Source organism: Stegodyphus dumicola, chromosome X1 (assembly GCF_044657685.1).
Source record: "Stegodyphus dumicola isolate Sdum_Otavi_A_Nest chromosome X1, ASM4465768v1".
Lineage (NCBI taxonomy): Eukaryota > Metazoa > Arthropoda > Arachnida > Araneae > Eresidae > Stegodyphus > Stegodyphus dumicola.
In genome coordinates, this window is record NC_140780.1 from 80,601,161 (window position 1) to 80,624,708 (window position 23,548).

The 23,548-nt window shown below is 33.9% G+C and overlaps 1 protein-coding gene across 2 annotated transcripts in view; it reads right to left on the reverse strand.

Annotated features, from left to right (window-relative positions):
- Positions 1-14,544: 14,544 nt before the first annotated feature.
- Positions 14,545-23,548, reverse strand: part of LOC118181801 (gamma-aminobutyric acid receptor subunit beta-like) — a 534,459-nt gene continuing 525,455 nt past the window's right edge. For both annotated transcript variants that reach the window (XM_085808441.1, XM_085808440.1), the window contains exon 8: positions 14,545-21,297. In XM_085808441.1, coding sequence (XP_085664567.1) covers positions 21,031-21,297 — 267 coding nt within the window. In that variant the 3' untranslated portion in view covers positions 14,545-21,030. The remainder of the gene's footprint in view (positions 21,298-23,548) is intronic.

Genomic DNA, 23,548 nt, shown 5'->3' on the forward strand with positions numbered 1-23,548 from the left:
ACGTTTCTGTAAGCATCTCGAGGAGTTTTGTTACTATGTCTGAGTTTATTTTTTAAGTTTTGAAATATTAATAAAAGCGAAGAATAGCAATCTGTTAGCAGCGTTCTTCAAAAATAATTAAAATCAGCAATTAAACTGTAATGTACTTAACTGTAAAATGATACCAGCACATTCCATGAGTATAAAAACTGTAAGAATAGAAACTGCGAAAAACTACTTTAAAAAACAAACAAAAAACTGTATCTTTTTTGTTTTGTTATTATAATTAAAATTCATGAAATCATTTCGACGTTGACTTAAATTACAATTATATTTCTTTAAGCTATTACCTATAATATGTTTCATTTTCTATCGGCGTTTCATAAGAATCAAGAAAAACTCAGTATAGGTTTCTCGATGCATGCTTACGTTTGCTTATATTCGCAAGGTTTATGTTAGCTTGTTTCTAAAATTATTTTCTGCTATTATGATAAAACCATTTTCATTTTCTGCCACCTTTTCCTGATCAACATCAGTAGGAACGTTGGAAGTTCATTAATCCATTCTTTTTAACTATGGAGTTCCATAGCAAAGAAACTTGACATAATAAAACTGGAGCACACGTATTCTTCTTTTGCGCTGATGTAGCAAAATTTAATGAGATGGCGCTTAGTATTGAGTCCTATTGTACTAAACTTTATTTAGCTTATATTCTGCTTCAACACAAAGAATGAAAGAACTATTTAAATAATTTTTCTGCACACAGTTGTAAAAATTTCTGTCAAGAATTAACCTATATGAAAAAAAACGTAGTCAAGCAAGATATTTCTGAGCATCTTTGAATTTTTAACTCAAAAGAAACAAATGCCATGCAATATTTAAATTGAGTGAGTAACGTGTTACATCGTGTTCTCATTATTTGGTCACATTTTCATTTTCTGTACAATACTTTTATGTTTTCTAAATACAATAAGCTTCATCTTTCTCAAATTTCTATACTTTTACTTGATTATGAAAGATAATGATTTTTCAGTTTTCCTAAAGCAAATGCGATTGATTATATTGCTTCTTCAATAAGCGTGATTTGAATTTGAATATTTTTTAAAAATTTCATACTGTAACTAGTTTAATATTATTATCTGCTTAATGCCCATGATGGAAACTTGGAAACGAGGCCGATGATGGGTGAAAATACTTAGTTGCCATACCAAATTACCAACACGGATTTATTCAAAATATTTACAACTGAATTTCATACTTAACTTTGCATTCTTAAAAACGACTAAGAATGGTAGCTAAAAAGCAGTCAGAAGAAAAATGCTATTTGAAACCATCCTTACAATTTTATGGATAACAGACTATTTAATAAAATAACACTCTTTATAAACTGTTGATTTGATTTGGAGAAATTGGTTATGTCATTACGAACGAAGTCCAGTCGATAAGTAGAGTGTGACAAAATGACACATGTTTTTTTTAATCAAAAACTCTCATTTGATTACCTTTATAACAAGAGTGACTTATCAGGAGATAAACAACTAATTTTTCTCAACATTGACCTCTCATCTCTAATATAAACCGCTTTAAATGCACTAGTAACATTTCAGACCGCTTTAAATGCACTAGTAACATTTTATTCATTAGGACAACATTATTATTTATATATGTTATCAGGACTACTGTTCCTTTTAATCTGTTTGGCGAACATGACGTGTCCTGACTACCAACTATGTCCTACGGAGTGTAGCGAGGATGACAAGATGAGAAGGGTTAAATTACCCTTTATTTTCCACGATATTACAGGCGTTCCCGCACTTCGGGATATAAAGACCAACCACTTGTCGTCTGAACGTAAAAAAATATATAAGAACAACTGACTAACTAAAATTTAAATAAAAGCTAGCTTTGAATACATTACACAAATGACTAACACTAAGACTGGTCTTTTGAATTATTACGTATGTAGTACGCAAACTGCGGAAAACTACAATTCGTCTTTAATGTTCGAGATGAATAAAATCTCTGGCTTTAAAGGCAGACAGCAACTGATGGCAAGCTCGCGTGAAATGCAGTGGTAAGGCGGCTCACTTTCTTTCCATCTAGTAACTCTGCTCTTGACAAAAAGCTACAACTTAAATTCTTAAGCGTTAGCAAGTACAATTTACATAAACAAGATAATGCGTTTATTCTGGCTGGAAGTTGAAAATAAGAGATGATAGTAAAGTTTTAAAATAAAATAAACGTTAGTCAAACTTAACATCCTTACAATGTATACATATATATAGAGAGAGAGAGAGAAAGAGAATATTTTTGTGGGTAACAGCAAGGAAAATTTCTTTTCTTAATTTCTTCGTTATGTTAGCGAAAACGTTTCCTTTACGTCCTAGTGCAAATTCTTTGACATTCGAATATTTTACCGATTTCCATGTCGGACTTTGATGTTTCGATTCAGAACCGCCCCGCAATATTAATAACTTTTCACTCCTAATGTTATTATAGTGGGAAGTTTGGCTTCTTTGAATATCAGCAATCATACTTATGATAAGATAGCCCTTTATATATTCAGCTTAAACCTGGAACCTGCATCACAAATATAGCATTCGCCAACCTGGCGTTTATTACCTCTTTACCATAAACCAATACGGCAAATCCCTGTTCCAGAAAAAGAATATATCTTGCTATAAAATAACAACCTAGAAATTTTATTTTGACGACACTCTAGCTGAACTCTTCCTTATTTTATTTCTTGAATGACACATAGCAACAGCATAGATGACACATAGCTTGAATGACACATAGACTATCCTTAGATAGTCACTTTGTTTTCGAATGGCTGTAGCATGTGCTTTTATATTAAATGACTTAAAATTTCATACACCCAAATGGTAAACTTTTTATAATTTATAATAAAATGTGAAGAATAATGTTTCACTTGAATTTCAATATTTTATCGAAAAATTTGCTTGACCATAATATGAAAGGATAGTCATTATGGAATTTTGATTTTTATATGGTCTCAAACTACAGCTTCAGCATTTTTACCTCTGTATTATAAGTACATGCTTTGAGTACACGTTTTATGTGTATTTCAACGTAGTTATTGTGCATTTTTCATTTTTATAGGGTCTAAAACTTTATACAGTTGCTCCAGTACTTTTATTCATGTATTATAGGTATATACTTTAAGCATGAGCCTTACGTACATTTCAAGATATGAAATTATGGTAGTTATTTCTATATTAAATAAAAATATTGTTTTCCATTTCATTATATATTCAGGAGGATAATTAACTTTCAATTTAACACTCAATTTGACAGAAGTTTCAGGAACGAATGTTCTGTGAACACTTGTCATGGAAACTTGTATAGAAATTGTATTTATTTTTGAATTATTAGCTTTGCAGCAGCTCCGGATTATATTGTGCACCGGCAATTGCTACTAAATCCGGTTTGAATTCCAGATAAGCCATGGATGTCTGTGACTGTATGTTTTTCGGACATGGAGCAGTGCAAAGCTACCAAGCCAAAGGTTCTTTCGAAAACGGACGGAAAGAGACTTTAGGAATCCATTGGAGATCTCGATTAAATCTTACAAACAATACAATCTTACCTCGATTAAATCTTAGGAAGATAATCATCGTTTACGTTTCATAATTAAATGGGGAAAGTCAAAAAGTAAAGGGACTATTTAGGAAAGTAATATTTACTAAAATTATGGAAAACTGAAACCCACGTTATTTTTCTACATAACCTCCTTGGACTTCAACGCACTTTATCCAGCGTTTCACAAGTTTCTTTATTCCGTCTGAAAAAAAGGTTTTTCGGTTGCACTTGTAACAAATTTTGCACCGCATCAATGAATTCTTCATCGGTGGAAAATCTTCTTCCCTATAGCGGTATTTTCAATGGTCCAAACATATGAAAAATCACTTGGAGGTAGGTCTGGACTGCATGGCAGGGGTGCTTCAGTACTTTGAATCCCAATTCCTTTATTGTTTCGGTCGTCCGTTTGGCAGAATGTCCATCTTTTACTCTTCCGCATGCGGGAGCGCGAATAAAAAAGCAGGAAACTTGAAAATACTGTGTCCGCCGGAAATATCGCCGCAAAAATTTCTCGGACTAAAACGTCGCGAAGACGTCAACGCAGGACGAAAACATCGTGGTACAAAATATCGCGGTTGAAAATACAGCGATTCAAAAACTTCGCAGTTTAAAAACATCGTCGTCGAAAATATTGTGGTAAAAAATAAAGTACCTACAAATCATTGCACGACGATAACATCCTACGCATGTTTTTTCAGGTTTTAAAAGTTGTAAATGCATCTTCGTATAATGATTTCGGAGCACAAGAAGGAAAGAAGAATTTTTTTACCTCTATATTTCATATTTTTGAATGAACTAATAAATTTTTGCTGAAAAATTAACAAGGAAACTTAAGCATTTAAAAACTGGAAACAAGTAGAAAATTAATGCAACTTATAGAATTTAATAGAATTTTAAATTTACATAGTTAGTTAACATAAGTCATTGATAAATTAACCTGTTTATAAAGTTTTATTGACAATATTTTATGAAAATTACAGTCTAAAATGCTTCGAAAAGGAAGATAAATAACTGCATGAGATTACTTCTATAAAAATTGCTTAGTTGACTATGAAATTATTTTCTTTTACATATGTTAATTTGATATTGTTTTAGTGAAAATTATATTTTCTTTTATTTCCGTTTATTCTTAATATGTCTTTAGCATTTTCATGTAGAGCGTACAATCAATTTTTTGGATGTCGATTTGTTACTTATGACGAAAGTCAGTTAAAAGTATATACAAGTTACAATTGTATATAATATGTCAGTATAGGATTTGATAAATGCATGTGTGCGGTGTTATCGTCATGCGATTATTTGTAGCTACTTTATTTTTACCACGATATTTTCGACGATGATGTTTTCAAACTGAAAAATTTTTTAACAGCTTTATTTTCGACCGCGATATTTTGCACCACGATATTTTAGAACTGCGATATTTTCTCTTTGCTTTTATTTTGTCCCCACGGTGTTTTTTACCACGACGATTTTGCCTTGCGTTGTTTTCTCTGCGACGTTTTCGCCGGCGATATTTTTGCCGTGATGTTATCGGCTGTAACTGAAAATACAACACAAAGACCATAAACTTTGCACAAGCAATGAAAGCAACAGGAAATATGTCCCCCAATATAATCCCTAAGAAATGTGTTGTAATGATTTTGGCGTTTTGATTGTGCTGATTATATATCAAATTGTGCTGTTATAGTAACTGTCATATGCCAAATTTTAAGTAATGAAATGCTTTAAATTAATATACCATTCAATGGCAATTTTAATTTGAATGAGAAATGGACTTAAAAATGGAATTTAGTTTCAAAATATTAGGATTTTTAGCTTCTAAATCTTTCAAATTTGAAGTTTTTTCCAGTGTCTCGAACAAAATGTTTCCCAGCAACCGAATTTAAGCAACACAGTAAATTGCATTGGCGATGTCTGAGTTGCATATAATAATAATAATAATAATAATAATAATAATAAAAAAGAACATCGAACTGGAAATGTCTAAAAACTAAAAACTCAGATAATTTGACACAAAATTTCATTTTGAAGTTATTTGGTGTATCAAGTTTAAATCGCCATTGTACTTATTCTAGTAAGATTTTTTCTGATGTATTGATAAATGGGTTATTGTACTGATTTCAGTACAATTGTAACGACAAGAATAACACTAATATCCGCGATCGTTTGTGTCAATGCCTCGATGCGAAGCACCTGTATTATACGATTTATTCCTCTATCCTACTGAAGTATTGCTTGTATCGCCAGTATAATTGCTTACCTTCATGAGGCATTTCTCTCGGCTTCCTAGCGTGTCTTCGTGGTGTAGTGGTCAGCGAGCCGGTATTTCAGAGGTGCGTGGTTCGATTCCCGTCGAAGGTTTTGCTAATTTTTCATCTCTTCTGCTGTAAGGATCTTAAGTTTTACTAACGTTTATTTTATTTTAAATCTTTACTATCACTTCTTATTTTCTACTTCCGGCCAGAATTATAAGCGTAAAGGTTTTTATGCAAAGTTTGTCTGGCGAACGCCAAGTATTTAAGTGAGGCCTTTTTGCCAAGCGAAAGAGAGGAAGCAGTGAGTTCGAAGCAGGCCGCTTACCTTAGAAGTTACGCAGTTGCTATTTGCCTTCCAGGCCAGAGGTTTTAATCCTCTTAATAAATTAAACGTATTGTAGTGTTCACAGTCTCTGTGCTACATACGCTTCCTGTTATTATAAGGCCAATCTTCCACGTGTGTTATTCTAAAGTTAAATTAGAGTTTAGTTTTATTTTTTATACCTTTTACGTTAGACCCCGAGTGGAGGGTCATTGTATTCCGAAGTACGGAAGTCATTGTATATAAAGAAAAATAAAGGGTTTTGTATACCCTTCGTCTGTATCCTGTCTACTTACTACAATTAGTGAACATAGCTTTAGTAAGCTCTCTGTTCCTAGTCAGGTCATTGTATGTTTCCGAAGAAGGTTAGAAGAAACATTGAACCTGATAGTGGCGCCCGACGAAGAATAACCATGGCCAAATTTCAAGAAGAACCTGTGCTGCCTGCAGAAACGGCTCAGAATCCAGAAATGCCAGCTGCCGCCCTGGAAGGATTTGGGTACATCGTCCAGACCATGCGCGCTTCGATGAAACCAGAAGCAACGTTTAATGGAAACTCACCGGTAACCAGTTTTTTGGAAAAATTGGATGACCACTTCATACTCTACCCCGTGCACGAGTTTCAAAAAGTTACCTTAGCTACCAGCGCTTTGAGGGGCCAAGCGCTTAACTGGTTCAAATGTATCGGCAGAAGTCTCTTGGGTCAAGCAGGAAGTCCCACCTATACTTATGAAAATTTCAAGACTGCCCTACTAAAAGCCTTCCCTGTTGTAAGGGATCGTGCGAAATTAGAAACGGAACTTTTTAGCATATATCAACAAAGAATCGAAAACCTGTCGAGCTTTATTTTAAGAAAAATTCACGTTTTCAAGCTCTTGTATGGAAACCGTCCGGATCCTGAAATAATTCAAGTGATTTTGCCGAGGCTACTACCCCAAGTGCAAGACTTTATTGAATTAAGGAATCCCACTACACTGGAAAAGTTATTTGAGCTAGCAATCCAGTTTGAAAGTAGAAGAACGGCGGACGTCGAAAGAAGACGCCAATATCAACAGCGAAACCAATTTGGTACGCCAAGACTACAACAAACTCAAGCATACGGCTACGGAGAAAAAGCGAATCAGTGGGCAAGGAAACCCGAGCATTCAAAAACAGCCGGCGAACGTCGACAGTTCAATAGCAACCCAGGAAAAAAGTCTCAAGGCCAGGGGAAGAAGAAGGAAAGCACGGAAAGGAAAAATAATTTAAACTAAAACGGATTTCTGCTGACGAGAGGGTGCGGAAATCCGAAGGCCACGAAAACCCCTCTTCCTTCAAGTTAAATACAGTAATGGTGAAAAATTTGACTCTTCCGAAGATTGAAGTCTTGGTAAATAATATCCCGGCCACCGCACTCCTGGATACCGGCGCGCAGTGTTCCTGTGTGGCAGAAGTCTTTTTTAGAAAGTATTTTCGCAAATACCGCATATATAATGCGGATAATACGACAGTATTAGCGGCGCAAGGAAAAGAATGTAAGTGCGTAGGTAAAGTACCTTTATATATCCGTATCAAGGACGAACAAGTAAAGGTGATGTTTTTTATAGTAAAGAATTTGCAAGCACATTTAATCCTAGGAATAGACTTTCTTTCAGACGCACAAGCTACACTGGATTTTAATGAAGCGTCCCTTAGGCTGACAATGAAACCAGTGCGTGTAGAAAAGGTTGAACCGCCAAGGTTAAATCTTGACCACCTGCCTAATGACGAGCAAGATAGAATCCGACAAGTGGTAAGTGAATTTGCTACCTTATTTAGTGATATTCCAGGATTTACTCAGGTTACTAACCATACTATTGACACCGGAGATGCATTGCCGGTTCGTCAAAAACCATACCGGTATGATAAAATAAGGAAAAAATTATAGAATGGCATATTACCGATATGCTACGTAAAAAGATCATAACGCCCATCTCAAGTAGTTATGCTAGCCCGGTGGTTTTATGTAAGAAAAATAACGACTATCCATTGACACATCCAAAAAGGTGGAGATTCGCAATTGACTACCGTAAATTAAACTCCATAACTAAATATCCGGTATATCCGTTACATATTATTGAAGAAATTCTAAGGAACATAACATCCACCAAATATATGACGACTTTAGACTTAACGAATGGTTATTTTCAAATAGGGGTCAGGCCTGAGGACGTGCCTAAGACTGCTTTTATAACCAAGTCTGGCACTTATGCATTTTTGCGTATGCCGTTTGGCCTTTCTGGGGCCCCAGCAACATTTCAGCGATGCATGGACATTGTGTTAAGACCTGTTCTTGGAAAGTCCACATTTATCTATTTAGACGATATCATTATTACTAGTGACAATCTAGACCAACATGTACAGGATTTAAGACAGGTGTTTTCTTTATTAAATGAGGCCGGTCTAAAAGTTAATGTCGAAAAGTGCAAATTTGCAGCCCCTGAATTAAAATATTTAGGTTACAAAATATCGCAAAAAGGGATGGAGACAGATGAATCAAAAATAATCGCTGTACAAAAGTATCCGACTCCAAACACGGCAAAGAAGCTCTCTTCTTTTCTAGGACGTTGTTCATATTATAGGTCCTTTATAAAAGATTTTGCGGCTATCGCTGAGCCATTGTTAAAATTAAAAAGGAAAAAGGCAAGATTCTCGTGGACGGCCGAAGCCAATAGTGCTTTCGAAAAATTAAAACAAGCATTAACGCAAGCCCCTGTGTTGAAATTTCCTGAAAAGGATGAAAATTTAGAAATTTCAGCGGATGCTTCGGATTATGCGGTAGGAGCGGTACTTTCGCAAAATCAGCAGCCCGTGGCATTTTTTAGCCGAACTTTAAATCAAACACAAAGAAACTATTCCGCGACCGAGAGAGAGGCACTTGCAGTTCTGTTAGCAGTGCAAAAGTTCCGAGTCTATTTTGGAAAGGCGCCGATAACAGTATATTCTGATCATGCGGCGGTAACTAGATTGTACTCAGGGAAAAATTTATCCCCAAGGTTAATAAGATGGGCACTCAAGCTGCAAGAATATAATCTGGTAATCAAGCATACCCCCGGAAAGGAAAATATCGTAGCAGATGCCCTATCACGAATTAAATTAGACGAACAGGGTAATAGCGTAAAAGTTGCAATGCTTACAGCGTGTACAATAAATTCCCGAGAAACTGTAATAACCGAACTGGGTAAGGATTCTGAGTTTGGAAGTATTTATGAGTATTTGAAGGATCCTGAAAATTTTAGCCACCAAGATATTGTGGCGATAAGAAATAGGGCGGCCCATTACGAACTAATAGATGGTCTATTATTCTACACAAAAACTACGAATTCCAACAACGAATTTCGACCTGTTATCCCAGCTAGTCTTAGATTAAATATCCTGCAAGAGCTCCATGACAGCCCTTTAGCTTCTCATGCTGGTATTCGAAAAACTATCCAACGCGTACGCGAGGCAGTCTACTTTCCTGAACTGCAAAAGTTAACAAGGGCGTATGTCCAGTCCTGCCCAACATGTCAAGCCGTTAATTATATTAATTTCCGCCCGGCCGGGTTTCTAAATAGTATTAAATCCGAATTTCCAAATGAAATAATTGGCATCGATTTATTGGGCCCTTTCCCAAAAAGTCAGTTAAATAAAAGTCGCTATCTCCTTGTTATGGTTGATCATTTTAGTAAATGGACCGAAATTGTTCCCTTAAAACGAGCCTCCGCGAAATTAGTTACTGATTCTATTTTAAATAAATATATTTTAAAATACGGGGCGCCCCTAAAAGTTATATCGGATAATGGTCCTCAATTTGTAAGTAATATATTTGAAGACATGTGCCAAAAACTGGGCATACGTCATTTAAAAATGGTCCCGTATCGGCCGCAATCAAATATAGCGGAACGGGTCAACAGAAATATAGTGAAAATTATCCGTAGTTATGTTAAAAATTTTCATAAAAGCTGGGATAACTATGTCAATGAATTTGCTTTCGCCCTTAGGACCACAAAACGGGATACAACGCATGATACAACGGGAAAAACTCCTGCTGAGTTATTTCTAGGCAGAAAGATTATAACACCGTTAGATAAATTATTTTATGTGCAACAAAGAGCCCCAGAATTTAAAATGGGTGATATAGAAAAACTAATTAAGGAGGCAAAGAAGAATACTGAAGTAGCACAGAGAAAACAAAAATTGTATTATGACTTGAAACGACGGGGAGTAACTTATAAAGTAGGGGATGAAGTACTAAAAATTAAGCATTCACTTTCTTCAGCACCAGAAGATAAAACTGCCAAATTTTTTCCACGATTTGAAGGACCATATGTTATAGAAAAAATAACTCACGCTGTTGTAGTGTTAAAGGCCAGAAATGGTGAAACTTGTTCCGCAAATATTGATCAAATTAAGCCCTACTTCGATCGTAATAAAATGCAAATCTTTTCAGATCTTTTGCAGGATCCGGCACGGCAGACACCGCAGGTACAAGTTCCAGAGGTGGGAAAACGACAAGTACAAGGGCAAGCCAATGAGAGACAGAAGCAAGTGAAAAGAAAATTGCCCCGCGGAAAAATTGAAGGTAAAAAGAAAAAGAAGTCGTTCCACCGTCCAGAAAACAGAGTTCACGAACACCCCCAGAATGAAGAAGGGAGAAGGACGACGTATGTGAAGAGGACCAGGAGAAAGGACGGCAACTATAACCCGGCTTTAAAACGGAAGATCGACTCATCCGACAGAACTCTCCGCAGCAAAAGTCGCCGAACTGCGGAAGGGCCATCAGCGGCGGAGGAAAAAGTACAAGAAAAATTTGAACGGCCAACAACGAGGTCCAAGCAGGATCACGACAGAAGTTTCCCGGTTCCACCAAGATCAGCTGCCTTCAAACGGCCAAGACCACAAGCAGAGGGGAAAAGGAAGGTTTTCAAGGGTGGCCGTACTGGTGAAAAACGGAAGCTTCCAGAGGAAAGCACTGAAGGGCGAGCCCGTACAAGAAGGAGGATAAACCAGGCTACGGTCTGCAGTACCTTTAAAGACTGGGCCCAGAAAAGGATGTCCGAATATTACAAAGATAAGTAAAATTTCATGTTACGTTGCAAACTTAAGTTAATCTTTCATTCTTACTGCAAGTGGCAGATTTCAAGAAGTTTTACCTCATGCGAGGTCTACCTTTATCGCCAAAAGGGCGAGAAATGAGTTGTGACCGATTTTCTTATTATGTTTTTCAATTACTCGCGCGTAAAACTAAAGTTGATGTATAATAGCGTTGTGTAAAGACTTAAATATTGTAAAAAGTTATTGTATAAATTTTATTTAAAACATTCTAGCAAGAAAGAAGTTTTAGTCTGAAAGACTTTTTGAAATGTAGTATTATTTCAATGTAGAAAGAATTGGCACTTGCTTTGAAAAGAATAGAAGTTAACAATGTACTACTAATGTATGTTTTCAAATGTGTAAAATTAACGGCATGTTGATATGTTCTTATATACTTGTGTTCTGTTATTTTAAATGTTAAGAAATACCGTGATATGGTAAAAGTGAAAGTAATGTTAAAAATTTGTTATTCGTGTGACTGTAAAGACTAAATCATGGCGAATATATGTTAAAGGTTGAATGATGTAGTTAGGCTCTCTGACGCTACACTTTAGAGTTAGCCACTTTTAGAATAGTACCTCAGGGTTTAGAGTTGAAAGTAGGGTGTGTTAAGAGGTCTCGTTATGTTGAATTTTAACACGTTAGTGTTTTGATTGTAGGAGGAAGTGTTGAACACATAGACATAAACACATTCGTGTTTGGTGTTCTTTTACAACACATGTCAGAGAGCAAGGGGAGAGATAATTAAAATAGTCATGAATGAAATAAGAATGTTAAGAGAAGTATCTTCTATATGTTATTTGCAATGTCATTCTGTAACATTTCATTAAACTAGTTTTCCTTCCAGATCTCTGGAAGGAACCAGAATTGAATAAAGCTCCTGTTTAGATACAGTACAGATGAAAAAAAAAAGATTGTTGTAGATCCTGGGAGCTGCTATTGTAACAAATTTCTTTCTTTTAAATTTTCTAGTTTCTAACGAAGTTATGATTGTAAAAGGTTGGCCTCGCGTTATATTCTAGAGCTAAAAGTTTTCAACAAGGTCGTTTTAGACCTCAGTTTCAAACTAATGAATTCTGGCGGGAAGTAAGGATCTTAAGTTTTACTAACGTTTATTTTATTTTAAATCTTTACTATCACTTCTTATTTTCTACTTCCGGCCAGAATTATAAGCGTGAAGGTTTTTATGCAAAGTTTGTCTGGCGAACGCCAAGTATTTAAGTGTGGCCTTTTTGCCAAGCGAAAGAGAGGAAGCAGTGAGTTCGAAGCAGGCCGCTTACCTTAGAAGTTACGCAGTTGCTATTTGCCTTCCAGGCCAGAGGTTTTAATCCTCTTAATAAATTAAACGTATTGTAGTGTTCACAGTCTCTGTGCTACATACGCTTCCTGTTATTATAAGGCCAATCTTCCACGTGTGTTATTCTAAAGTTAAATTAGAGTTTAGTTTTATTTTTTATACCTTTTACGTTAGACCCCGAGTGGAGGGTCATTGTATTCCGAAGTACGGAAGTCATTGTATATAAAGAAAAATAAAGGGTTTTGTATACCCTTCGTCTGTATCCTGTCTACTTACTACAATTAGTGAACATAGCTTTAGTAAGCTCTCTGTTCCTAGTCAGGTCATTGTATGTTTCCGAAGAAGGTTAGAAGAAACATTGAACCTGATACTGCTTCCAAAAAATATCTAATCTCTCTATACCTTCTTGTGTCGCACTTCAACACCTTCAACTACTAGTTCGAAGGTACTATAAATTCGAAAATTGGCTCTTGGAGGACACCCATCAACAGCGATACGCATTTAGCCTGACCCGATGTTCCCCCACCTTCGGCAATGCGCTCGCAATTCAACCACGAGTTGAGTGAGTGTTATTACTTATGTGAGCCAGTCAGTCAGAAGGCTTGTTGTGGAGTGTTTAATGCACATCAGATCAGTTAATATGGCTTAGACAGCATGTAGCAGCCACTGATGCTTTAACTGTCTGTCATGGACGTAGCCCTAAGGCGTTGGTAAGAATTTAAAGGCGATTAACGCGGCGCCATATAAGACGAAGCTAGAACATGTACTTGGTGTACGTAAGTTGGAAAAATTTTTAAGTTGAAAGAGCATCTGGACGTGCCGTCCGAGCGCTGAAAATTGTGGCTTGAGTTCGCGTAAGCTGATACGCCTAGGCCAGTCACGTGGGAGGTCACCCTTCCTTACCCTTCGTGGGAGGTTCTTAGCATGCCTTCGTGGTGTACTGGTCAGCACTCGCGGCGCGTATTCGAGAGGTCCGTGGTTCGAGTCCTGGTGAGGGCATTGCACATGTTTCACATTTCCTGCTTCAAAAATAACTTAATGTCTCTACAGACTTAAAAATTGAAATTTCTAGTTAATTTTAGGGAGTGAAAAGGCGTAGTGTTGAGAATTGAGAAAGGTGTGTTAAAATGGTTTGGACGAATAGAGAGGATGAACGAGAGGAGATACAGGGAAAGAGTATACAAGTTAAGTGTGGATGGGAGAGTTGGAAGAGCGCAGTCCCCAGTGAACGCACGTTGATTAGATTGAAGACGTTCTTAGTAAAAGCCTGTGTAAGGTTACCCTAATTGAGTGGATAACAATATGTCTACGTATATAATTTAAGTTTAAAAATGTGGCTCTCAAAAGAGATTTCAATCGGTGAACAGTTGATAATTGTCTCTGTTGACTAAAGAGTTTGCCAACCACTGTGCTAGATAAATCAGGACTAATGGAGTTTTAAAACTGTAATGTGATGTGAAACAAATTACACCATCCACTTATCTAAATAAGAAGAATATTGATTCATTTACATTCGAAAAATAAACCGACTTTAAGTTCGAATAAAATGACAAGTGTATACACTGGAGAAATTTTAGCTGTGAGTTTAGCATCACTAATAACAGTTTAACCCTTAACCAACGCAATGAAAATAATATTGTACTTTCGAGCAGTGCAGTTTCAAAGAATCTCAATCTGAATTGATATGCAGACTGAGTTTTTTGTTGAGTGCAATGATTTTGGCACTAATAATAAATTTATCCGAAATTTAGCCATACAACGAAATTCAGATAATGTAAAAGTGTATGTTGTATAATAAAATATGAAATGTTACCTAAATTGTTAAAGCAAATTTTCTAGAAAATAAGAAAGCATACCTTTGCAAAATCTCTTTGATTACGGCTTAAACCTTTCTTTAAGTGCAGAGTAGAGGTGTGTAATTTTCAATGAACATTCTTAATGATCATAAGGAATTTAGAAGTGACTTCAAGGAAAGAATTACAATATACTATCAATTTTCATAGTTTTTTAAAATTTATCGTTTATTTTCACGATTTATTTTACAAATATATTTGATTATAACTTAAATATCGTATCTCACAAAATTTCACTAGCCCAATCTATTGAGAATATCATTTTATTACAAGCAGGCAAGCATAATAATACAAAACCTTTGAAGTTGTCTTCATCATGTGACAGTGTGCAAATCACAAATACTTATTTCAATGATATATTTACAAAAGCGACCGTCAACAGCAGCAAGGGTTACACATGAAAACCATCTTCTATAATATCGAATTGCTTACATTACTTCTAAATGATGATATTGTACAGACTTAACCAAGATACCATTAACATTACAAGCATTCCTAAATCATTCATGAGACACCACTAAATTAATGAAGTAATTACTATATCATTACACCGCTAAATATCATGTACAAAACACTCCAGATACATACAAATATGCAGAAGAATGTATGGATACATGTTCCATGCAGGTATCTTGCACATCTCCCTTAACTGTTCAAATAAGTGGATAATCAAAAAAATAACCATACAGATGCACATCCATTTCAAACAGCATTTTCTTTCTTAGAAATGGCAATGTTCAGTTACTTTAAGAAAGCTTCTCTGGATCCTTGCTGCTCCTATTATGCATATTTCGCCGACGCTTTAACATTTGCTCATTTCATGCAAAAGAAATATTAAAATAGTTATTGTACAAAATCGGTAAGTTTTGAAGTCATGTTTCAATACACTGTTGTTTCAGTATTTTTTTGTGCATAGGATTAAACTCATGTTCACGCTCAAGCATACAGGTAAACAAGTGCTGGCATGCAAACACACATCCGCACACGCGAACAGAAGGACACATTTAAAATTCATTCAGTCTTGCAAATCCACACGCGCATATGCTCACTAACATTCACTTAATATATATATATTGATTTACTTGCGTACTTTTTATAGCATGTAGATGTACGATATGAATAGAATATTTCTATTGACCTAGATTTAATATGAAAAATTGAATCTTGAATATGTTGAGCGGCAACAGACGAAATTCTACATTTGCCTCTTACGGTGGTTACGTGTTAGCTCTAAAACAGACGTGATTTATTGTGACGGGTTGCAATTTGTCTGGTAGAATACTATTGTGAAAATATAAACTACCAATAGTTTTTCTTCTTAAAATTAGATCTTACAAATGGAAAAGTTTTCCTAATTTGGGGTTGTGTATCATTTACTAGCATGGGGATCGCAATGTATAAACTAAGTTTTTCCTCTGTTCGTGTTAATGAGTTTGTCCCTCGAGGTAGAAAAGGAAGAGTGATTTTTTAATAGAACTGGTGCAGTGAAACACTTTATCTAAATGAAGCTCAGATCAGTTTAGAAAACTGCATGATGGACGTGTCTACTCATCCTACATGATAGGCTGGTCTCTCGAAGTACGATATCGTTATCAAAACTGTGGCTTCATAAGGTTCTGACCTAAAACAAGCAGTATCATTTGTAAAGATGTATCTATTATTTTTCAGTTATAATGTTAAGGCTAATATTCTGGTGATCCAAAGTGTTCATTCAAAGTTTCTATTCGGCTATTGTCTGCTAGTTGGATTATTTTTTTTTTTCAAATATCTTTAAAAACAAATTCTTTTTTAAAAAAAGGAGAAGCATTTTTTAATACCATTAATTTTTTTCATATCATTCTCATTTTTTTTCATTAAAGGAGGTTGCGTCCTATAAAGTCAGTCTTGAGTCTTACATTCGAATCTGATTAGATTTATGAATTGATATAAAGCTTAGTTGTATTCTCCGATATAGATTTTTAATGTACTTTAGTAACTTAGCTATAAGTGATACTTTGAGGTATAAATGAATGTTATTATATGATGGATTTTTCAATGTAAGATTTGAGCAGAGTTTTCTTTAGCAAATAATATTTAAAAAATTTAATTAAATGTTTAAATTAAAAGTTTAAAGGAATCACATGTCATAATCGCAAATGGAACAAGTGCGAAATTTCGATTTGGGGAAAATAAATTACCTTACTTTATAATTATTTTATTAAAAAAGTATATAACTTGTATTTCATTGTAAGAGTCAAATTAATTAAATTTTGCAATCTTTCATAAATTTCTGGTTAATGGTGATTTCTAGAATTTCCATGTTTTAAAATTTAAGCTTATCTTAGAAATTAATAATATAAGGTTTAATTTATTTACAAAAATATACTGTTAATAATTATTTCAAAGCATTTGTGTTTAAACAAGAATCAAATCTCTTTTCTTTGTATCTACAACTGATTTGATATCTGCAGAACAGTATTAGAAATCATTTGAGCTGCTAAAATTTTAAGCCTAAATATGTCATATGAGCAGAATTTCTAAGTTAAAAACAGAAAGAATAATGCAGCTTGTTTTTCTTTCTTATGCCCTCTAATAACAAGGAGGCAATTTGTCCGCAAAAAGAAAGCAATAAAGTCTTACATGCACGATCTATACCTTGGAATTGTCATGGTGCATTTTACAGTTCCATAAAAACAGTAAAACATTTGAAAACCAATTATTGCCTTTTGCTAGGTTTTATCTGTTATGACAAAAACGATGTGATGGGTCTATATAGAATTAAAATTTTCAACATTTTAATTCCTTTAAATTGTTAGCAGTAATAATTTTTAAAGAACTTGCTGCGGTTTCCAACTTGACATCTCAACTGTCCGCCATTAAAACGAAACGTGATTTAAACTGCGGTAAAGTTCATGTTAAATATTTTAGTTACTTACCATTACTTTATTTATTTTTCAAATAAATCTATGCTTTGTTTTGTATATTTCTTGAAGAATTTGAGCTAAAATATGTGACATTGAATTCATGAGAACAATACCACTTTACAGCTAAAATATTGCTAGAGCGTTAACACGCTTAGATTGAAGATAATGTTTTTTTATATCAGAATTTCTTGCATTCGTGGAAATAAAATCAAAGCATATAGAATAATTTTCGCGTTGACAGAAAACACATAAGAATTGAGAAATATCAGTCACTGAATTTTTACTTTCGTTATTTATTGAACATATATGATGTGTATGTGTGCAGTATTTACAAAACTATCTATTATCTTTGCAAATTTGATGAATTACTCTCGATGAGAGAAAATGTTTCATTATGAGTAACTATAATTTCTGAAGCAGTAATCAAATGTTTGAATAGCTATACTCTAATCCTAATTTTTAAAATTACAAAAGTGTAGCATCTTAATAAAATTGGAAGATAGTTGACTGTCAGTGTACCTTTTAATTACCTCAAGACTAGCTTTTATTCATAAAGTTATTCATTCTGATTTCATTCTTCTTCTTTTTGTTTATTATTCCTGCGTCCTTCCTTAATAACAGTAAAAATTTTAACTATCAAACTACATCTCACTGTCACTTTTCTTTTCATTTTGTCTACAAATGAAACTAAAATGTGTGTTGCAGGGGACTTCTCTTTGATTTTTCTATATGTATATCGTTCATCTGTAACAAGAAACAATTAAAACTTGTCTCTTGACCTAGGAAAATATCACATTGAATTCAAAGAACTGTATCATACGTATGTATGAAAATGTCTAGAATTTATCATAGTTTTAGTCATCAAGCAGAAAAGGAAATGAGATATATTTAGCTATAATGTGATGTATTTTCTCTTTTTAAAGTTCTGCAAAGTAATATCATTTTTTAAATTTATTTACATTTCGATCAAGAATTAAAGCTTTTAGGAGAAAAAAAGTTCTCTCTCTCCGTGTGTCCCACTTATTGTTTAACTTATATACGTGCGCTGAGCATAACCTTTCGACTTCTACTGGAAACTCTCATTTATTTGAACTATCAGTGAGATTTGTATATAACTGGACAAAATGGACTTAAGAAGAGTCCTGTAGACGCCGGGCCTGTAACTGATCGGGAATTGCATACTGATCTTCAAAATAATTTGCAGTAAAAATGTTCTGCACCCATAGTATGTAAGTTAAAGTATCAGTAAATAACTCTGAAACTCAAAAAGTCTATATACCAAACAATAAAAAATATATCAAAGAAGAATTCATTGCCTACTGAATGGAGCTTACTGACTTAATTGCGCAGCTCAGATGTTCTATTCTTTCAGAAACAAAATTCAGACAAGCATTAGCTAAATAAGTGCTGTACATAATTCATCGCATAAAAAAAAGGATTTAAAGTTCGAGTTTAAAGATGAAGTAGATGAGAGTATAATATTTAAGGCATATAATTTATGAAAAGCTCTTTACAATACCGCACTTCACATAGAAGCAAAATGGATTCATGTCATTCGTGAAGTGATTACGCAAAAAGGATTTAATCATACATATACTCGCCAACTATTAACTATCTGTCTATATGTTCTTAAAAAATCTGTTTAACTAACGATTCACTATAAAAATTCAAATCATTTTGTGTACTCGTACATAAATAAAATAATTAGGAATCGTATTTTACTCTAAGTATTTGTTCTTTGCACCTCAATAATATACGAATACTCTCATTTTATTTAGCAATGGACTATTATTACGGAGCCGAAAGGAAAAGGTATGTAAGCCATTGAAACTGATGCAAGAAATTCGGTTCGGCTTATTTATATGCCCCAGCGAACAGATAACAATGCTTCAATTGACTCACGCTTATAGTTACATATTAAAACACCTATTTTCTAGTCTTTTGTATTACGTGCATTCTGAAAAATCACATTTTTCTGTTATCACATAATCACTGACGCGACGAATTATAAAAAATGTTTAGTCCTTTCTTTTGAAACAAAATTAATCAGTGGTACACAAAGGATATTGTGTTATTTCAATAGGATGAATTTTAGGATAATTTTACACTATTAGTTTTGCAATAACTGAATAGTATATCTAATCACTGCTAATTTGGGAGGTAATGTAAAATAAAAGTGATGTTCTGAAGGAGAAATCGCCTAATTTTAGTTCGTATGTAGTACTATATATTATTTGAAAGGAATTATATCTCTTAAAGACTTCAAAACCATTAAATTAAAAATACTGAGTACATAAGCATGAAGGCAGGTGGTACTTATTATAACCAATGGCGTAGCTAGGATTGTTATGTATCACCATATTACAAAATGTTTATCTAAAAGGTGGTCCATTTAGAATAAACATAAGCTGCAGTTGTCCAGGGATCTTGATATGGTGTTATATTTTCAAATAAATTGCTTCATCAAAAAAAAAAAATTAAGTACAGCTTTTGTATTCCGTTTGAAACAAAAAAAAAATGGAATTTTAAAATTTGCATTGAAAAATTAATAAATGATATAAATGAACCACCTTTTATGTTTTAAAAATAATTATCTTTCTATAATATTAAGAATATGAAACAATTCAGTTGTAGGATTTCATCATAAGAATAGCAATATTGATAATAACATACATTATCATAAAACATCACAAGTCAGTATTATGCAGAGTAATAAAATATGATGATATATTTCACTAGAAATCACATAATTCACATTAAAATAACATGAAGCCTCTCATGACCGTAATATTGTAAAATACCTGTAACTGATCTAATTTAGAAATATAGAGGTATGAATATTTTGGTTTCCAAAATAGGCACCCTCTATTGTAACTTCATTAAATTTCCATATTAATCAGCTGATAGAGACTATTGGTTTACTGTATTAAGCAAAAGAAATTTTTGAGAGGTTCTGATAAAAATCAATTTCATACTTTAATAAAATTGTTTAAACACTTGATCTTAAACCTTCTATCAGAATATAATTAACTGGTTTGTTTTTACATTGCATATCAGTAAGTGCAACAATCTAGAGACTCAGAAATTTTAATGTATTACAAAATAGTAAGATCTTAATATGCTCTGAGAAATAACAATGGATGTGTTAAGCTCTGACGTATGACAAAATCTGAAAGCAAGATGTTGTTTTGTTTGTCCATTCTTAAATGCGGGATGACTTAACTGTGCATTCATATGAGATAAAAAAGCATACAAGTAAACTATCACAATTTTACAATGCTTTATAACATAAAATAATATTTAAATTTTAAACCAGTTTAACTTCGGCTGAACTTTTAGAATACTAATGTCACTTAAAAACTGCAGAATATCACCACCGGCGAAAAAGGAATCACGTAAGCAATTAAAATAATACCCGACAATTATCAGGTCATCAAATTACTTTTCTTTCGTCGTGGTCTCATCAGATGCTCCAACTGTAAAATCCAAGTTCCCCTTTTCTCTCTTGTGATATCTAGACTAAATGCAACACATGACAGTGATGAGGTGACTTGTACCAAAATTAAAAGTGCGAAGTTCCCCATAAAAAACAAACACACACTCACACACATTAAGAGCCTGTGCTACTAAACGGTTCGCATCACTACGAACCTGTCCGTTCAGCATCTTTCCTTCTTCGTGCATGTGCTGTAAAAACCGAAACCAAATCACTGACCGTTTGTGGTCATTTGCTCCCAAGTGGCACAATACCTTCGTCCAGCACGTCACTGATATGCAAATAGATGATCCAGTACATGAGATTGAAACATACGAAACACACAGGAAATACGACGCGTGAGTATTTGTCAATGTCGCTGGGGCTAACACCGAAGAGCTTATTCGTGTTCTTGCAAAAGGCCGCAGCGTCATATTCATGACTGACGTTGATGGGGTTCTCCAGGGTTGACGTTTTGGAGGAGTAGCACTTGGGATCAACCATTTTCAGACGGACCTTGTTATCAGAAAGTCAAAAAAAGAAAGAAAGAAAAAGAATATCATTGACATAACAGTCTAGGAAACATTTAAAACTTCACAAACAATGAATACAATTCATAATTTAATAAATTTAAATGTATAATATAAGTTTTCGTAATTAAGGCTAGCAATGACAACTTAATATTTTTTAATCGACAACTCAGGTAAACTTTAAACACTGAAATTCAGGCAACTGCGATTAATTCTGAAGCCACATTGAAGACTTTAAAAAAATTATACTTGCATCACACGTAAAGTGACAGTATACGTGAAATAAATGTAATTAAGACCAAAAGCATACAATCTGATTGCATCTTTGCAAACACATGTAAAATACATTTGTACAAAGTGAAAATTTAATTTAAATAAATTTTTAGAACGTTTCTCTTGTGGTTTATATGATATTTTCATTTCCGCATTTTAAATCTGAATTTCAAATAAATAAACTATTGAGACCTTTTTTGGAAATAACTTCTTGAACAGAGGAAATATGCCAATAAAGAATTCTTATGATTTTAAGCAATACTCTTCATTCATAATATATCTGGGAGCGATGTACTGGCAACGTTTCACAGCAGCTCTTGCATAGTGGCTACACATAAAATACTTCTTTACTCAGAAATAAAGCTACGGTACTGCAATGTAATATTTGCATAATGCGGCATAAGTATTACTTATTATAATTGATTGGTTAGTTGGTTTACTTTTATTGGCACAAAACCTTAAAGATTATGGTGAACCAGACGAATGATGAATAAATTTCAAATGCACAAAATCTGAAATATATTAGCTGAGGTTTACATGAGATTTGCTTCGAAAAGTAAAATAAAAATCATTCTCTTGTATACCACAGATAAAATATAGCGAAACTAAAGTGAATAAGGAACATAATACTGTGTTATATAAATTGTTAACATATCCTGTAATGTTGAAACAATAATTGAATCAGAGATAGTATTCATGATAAACTAATTAAATATTTATATTTCCTTTTCACAAAGGGTAATGTTGCGTTATTCAGTTACATGAACTTCATTGCATGAGTGAGAAAATTCACATATAATTACATCAGAATATTATACATTTAAATAAAACACATCTAACTAAATTATTTAAATACAAACACATAATAAATATAAGAAATGCACGGCCAAAATTAAATTTTCAAAAATAAGTAAAATTTAATACTGGATTAATATTAATTCCAACTGTAAATCTTTCTACCAAAATTAATTATTCTGCAAGAGGCCCACCAGCGGCCGAGCGGTAAAGACGCTGAACACTGGTAGTTCGGTCTGAGGTTCGAATCCCGCGAACGGGCTGGCTGCATGGGCGTTTTCGTGGTTTTCCCCATGTGTAACGTGTATACGAGCCAGTTTCCCTTAGAAAGTCCTCCACGAAAGGCATCCCTCCCTTTAGGCAGATAGCCCTCGTGTGCTTTGCCATAATTAAATACATCATATTCTGCAAGAAACACTGATTGTTGATAATACGAAATAAATTAGGTTGTCTCTAAACATGAAATTAACCTTAGCTGAACTTAACGCCACTTCAATGTCTACGTTTGTCGTTTCAATGTCGTTTACGGCCTGCGAACGTTTTCATATGTTAGTCTGACAACTATCATGTTAGATGTCAGTCAGTATAAAGGTGTATTTTCATGTAATTTTACGCATGTGAAAAGCTGATCGTTTTTTCCTTGCAAAGCCTTATACCCTTTTAAGCAGATAGACATGAAACGCTTATTAGCATTTCTGAACCAAGCAAACCATTAAATGCTTAAGTCAGGTTTAATACAAAATATATTGGTACCACAGTTATTAATAATTATTATTAATATATATATATATCGTAATAATTTAATGCGTAAGAGGAATCCGGATACATTAATAGCTTTCGATATCCGTCATGGCTGATGGTTAAGGCATACCGATGAAGATAACAAAACTGGATTTTTATAAATCACCAAACTTTATTTTCGCACATATCAAATTATTTCTTAGTAGATTAGATTTTTCAATATCATAAGCAATTACAATATTTTTATATTACAATATTTTATATCATCTTAGAATAAAAATAAAGGAAGGCATAGCAGCATAGCGATATTTGCATGGCGGAAGCTAGAGAAAGGAATGACGTAGTTATTGTGCCAAGAGCACTAAGTCTGATGTACAAGTACAGCTAATCTGTGATTGCTTAATTTTAGGATTTTATATAACATGGAA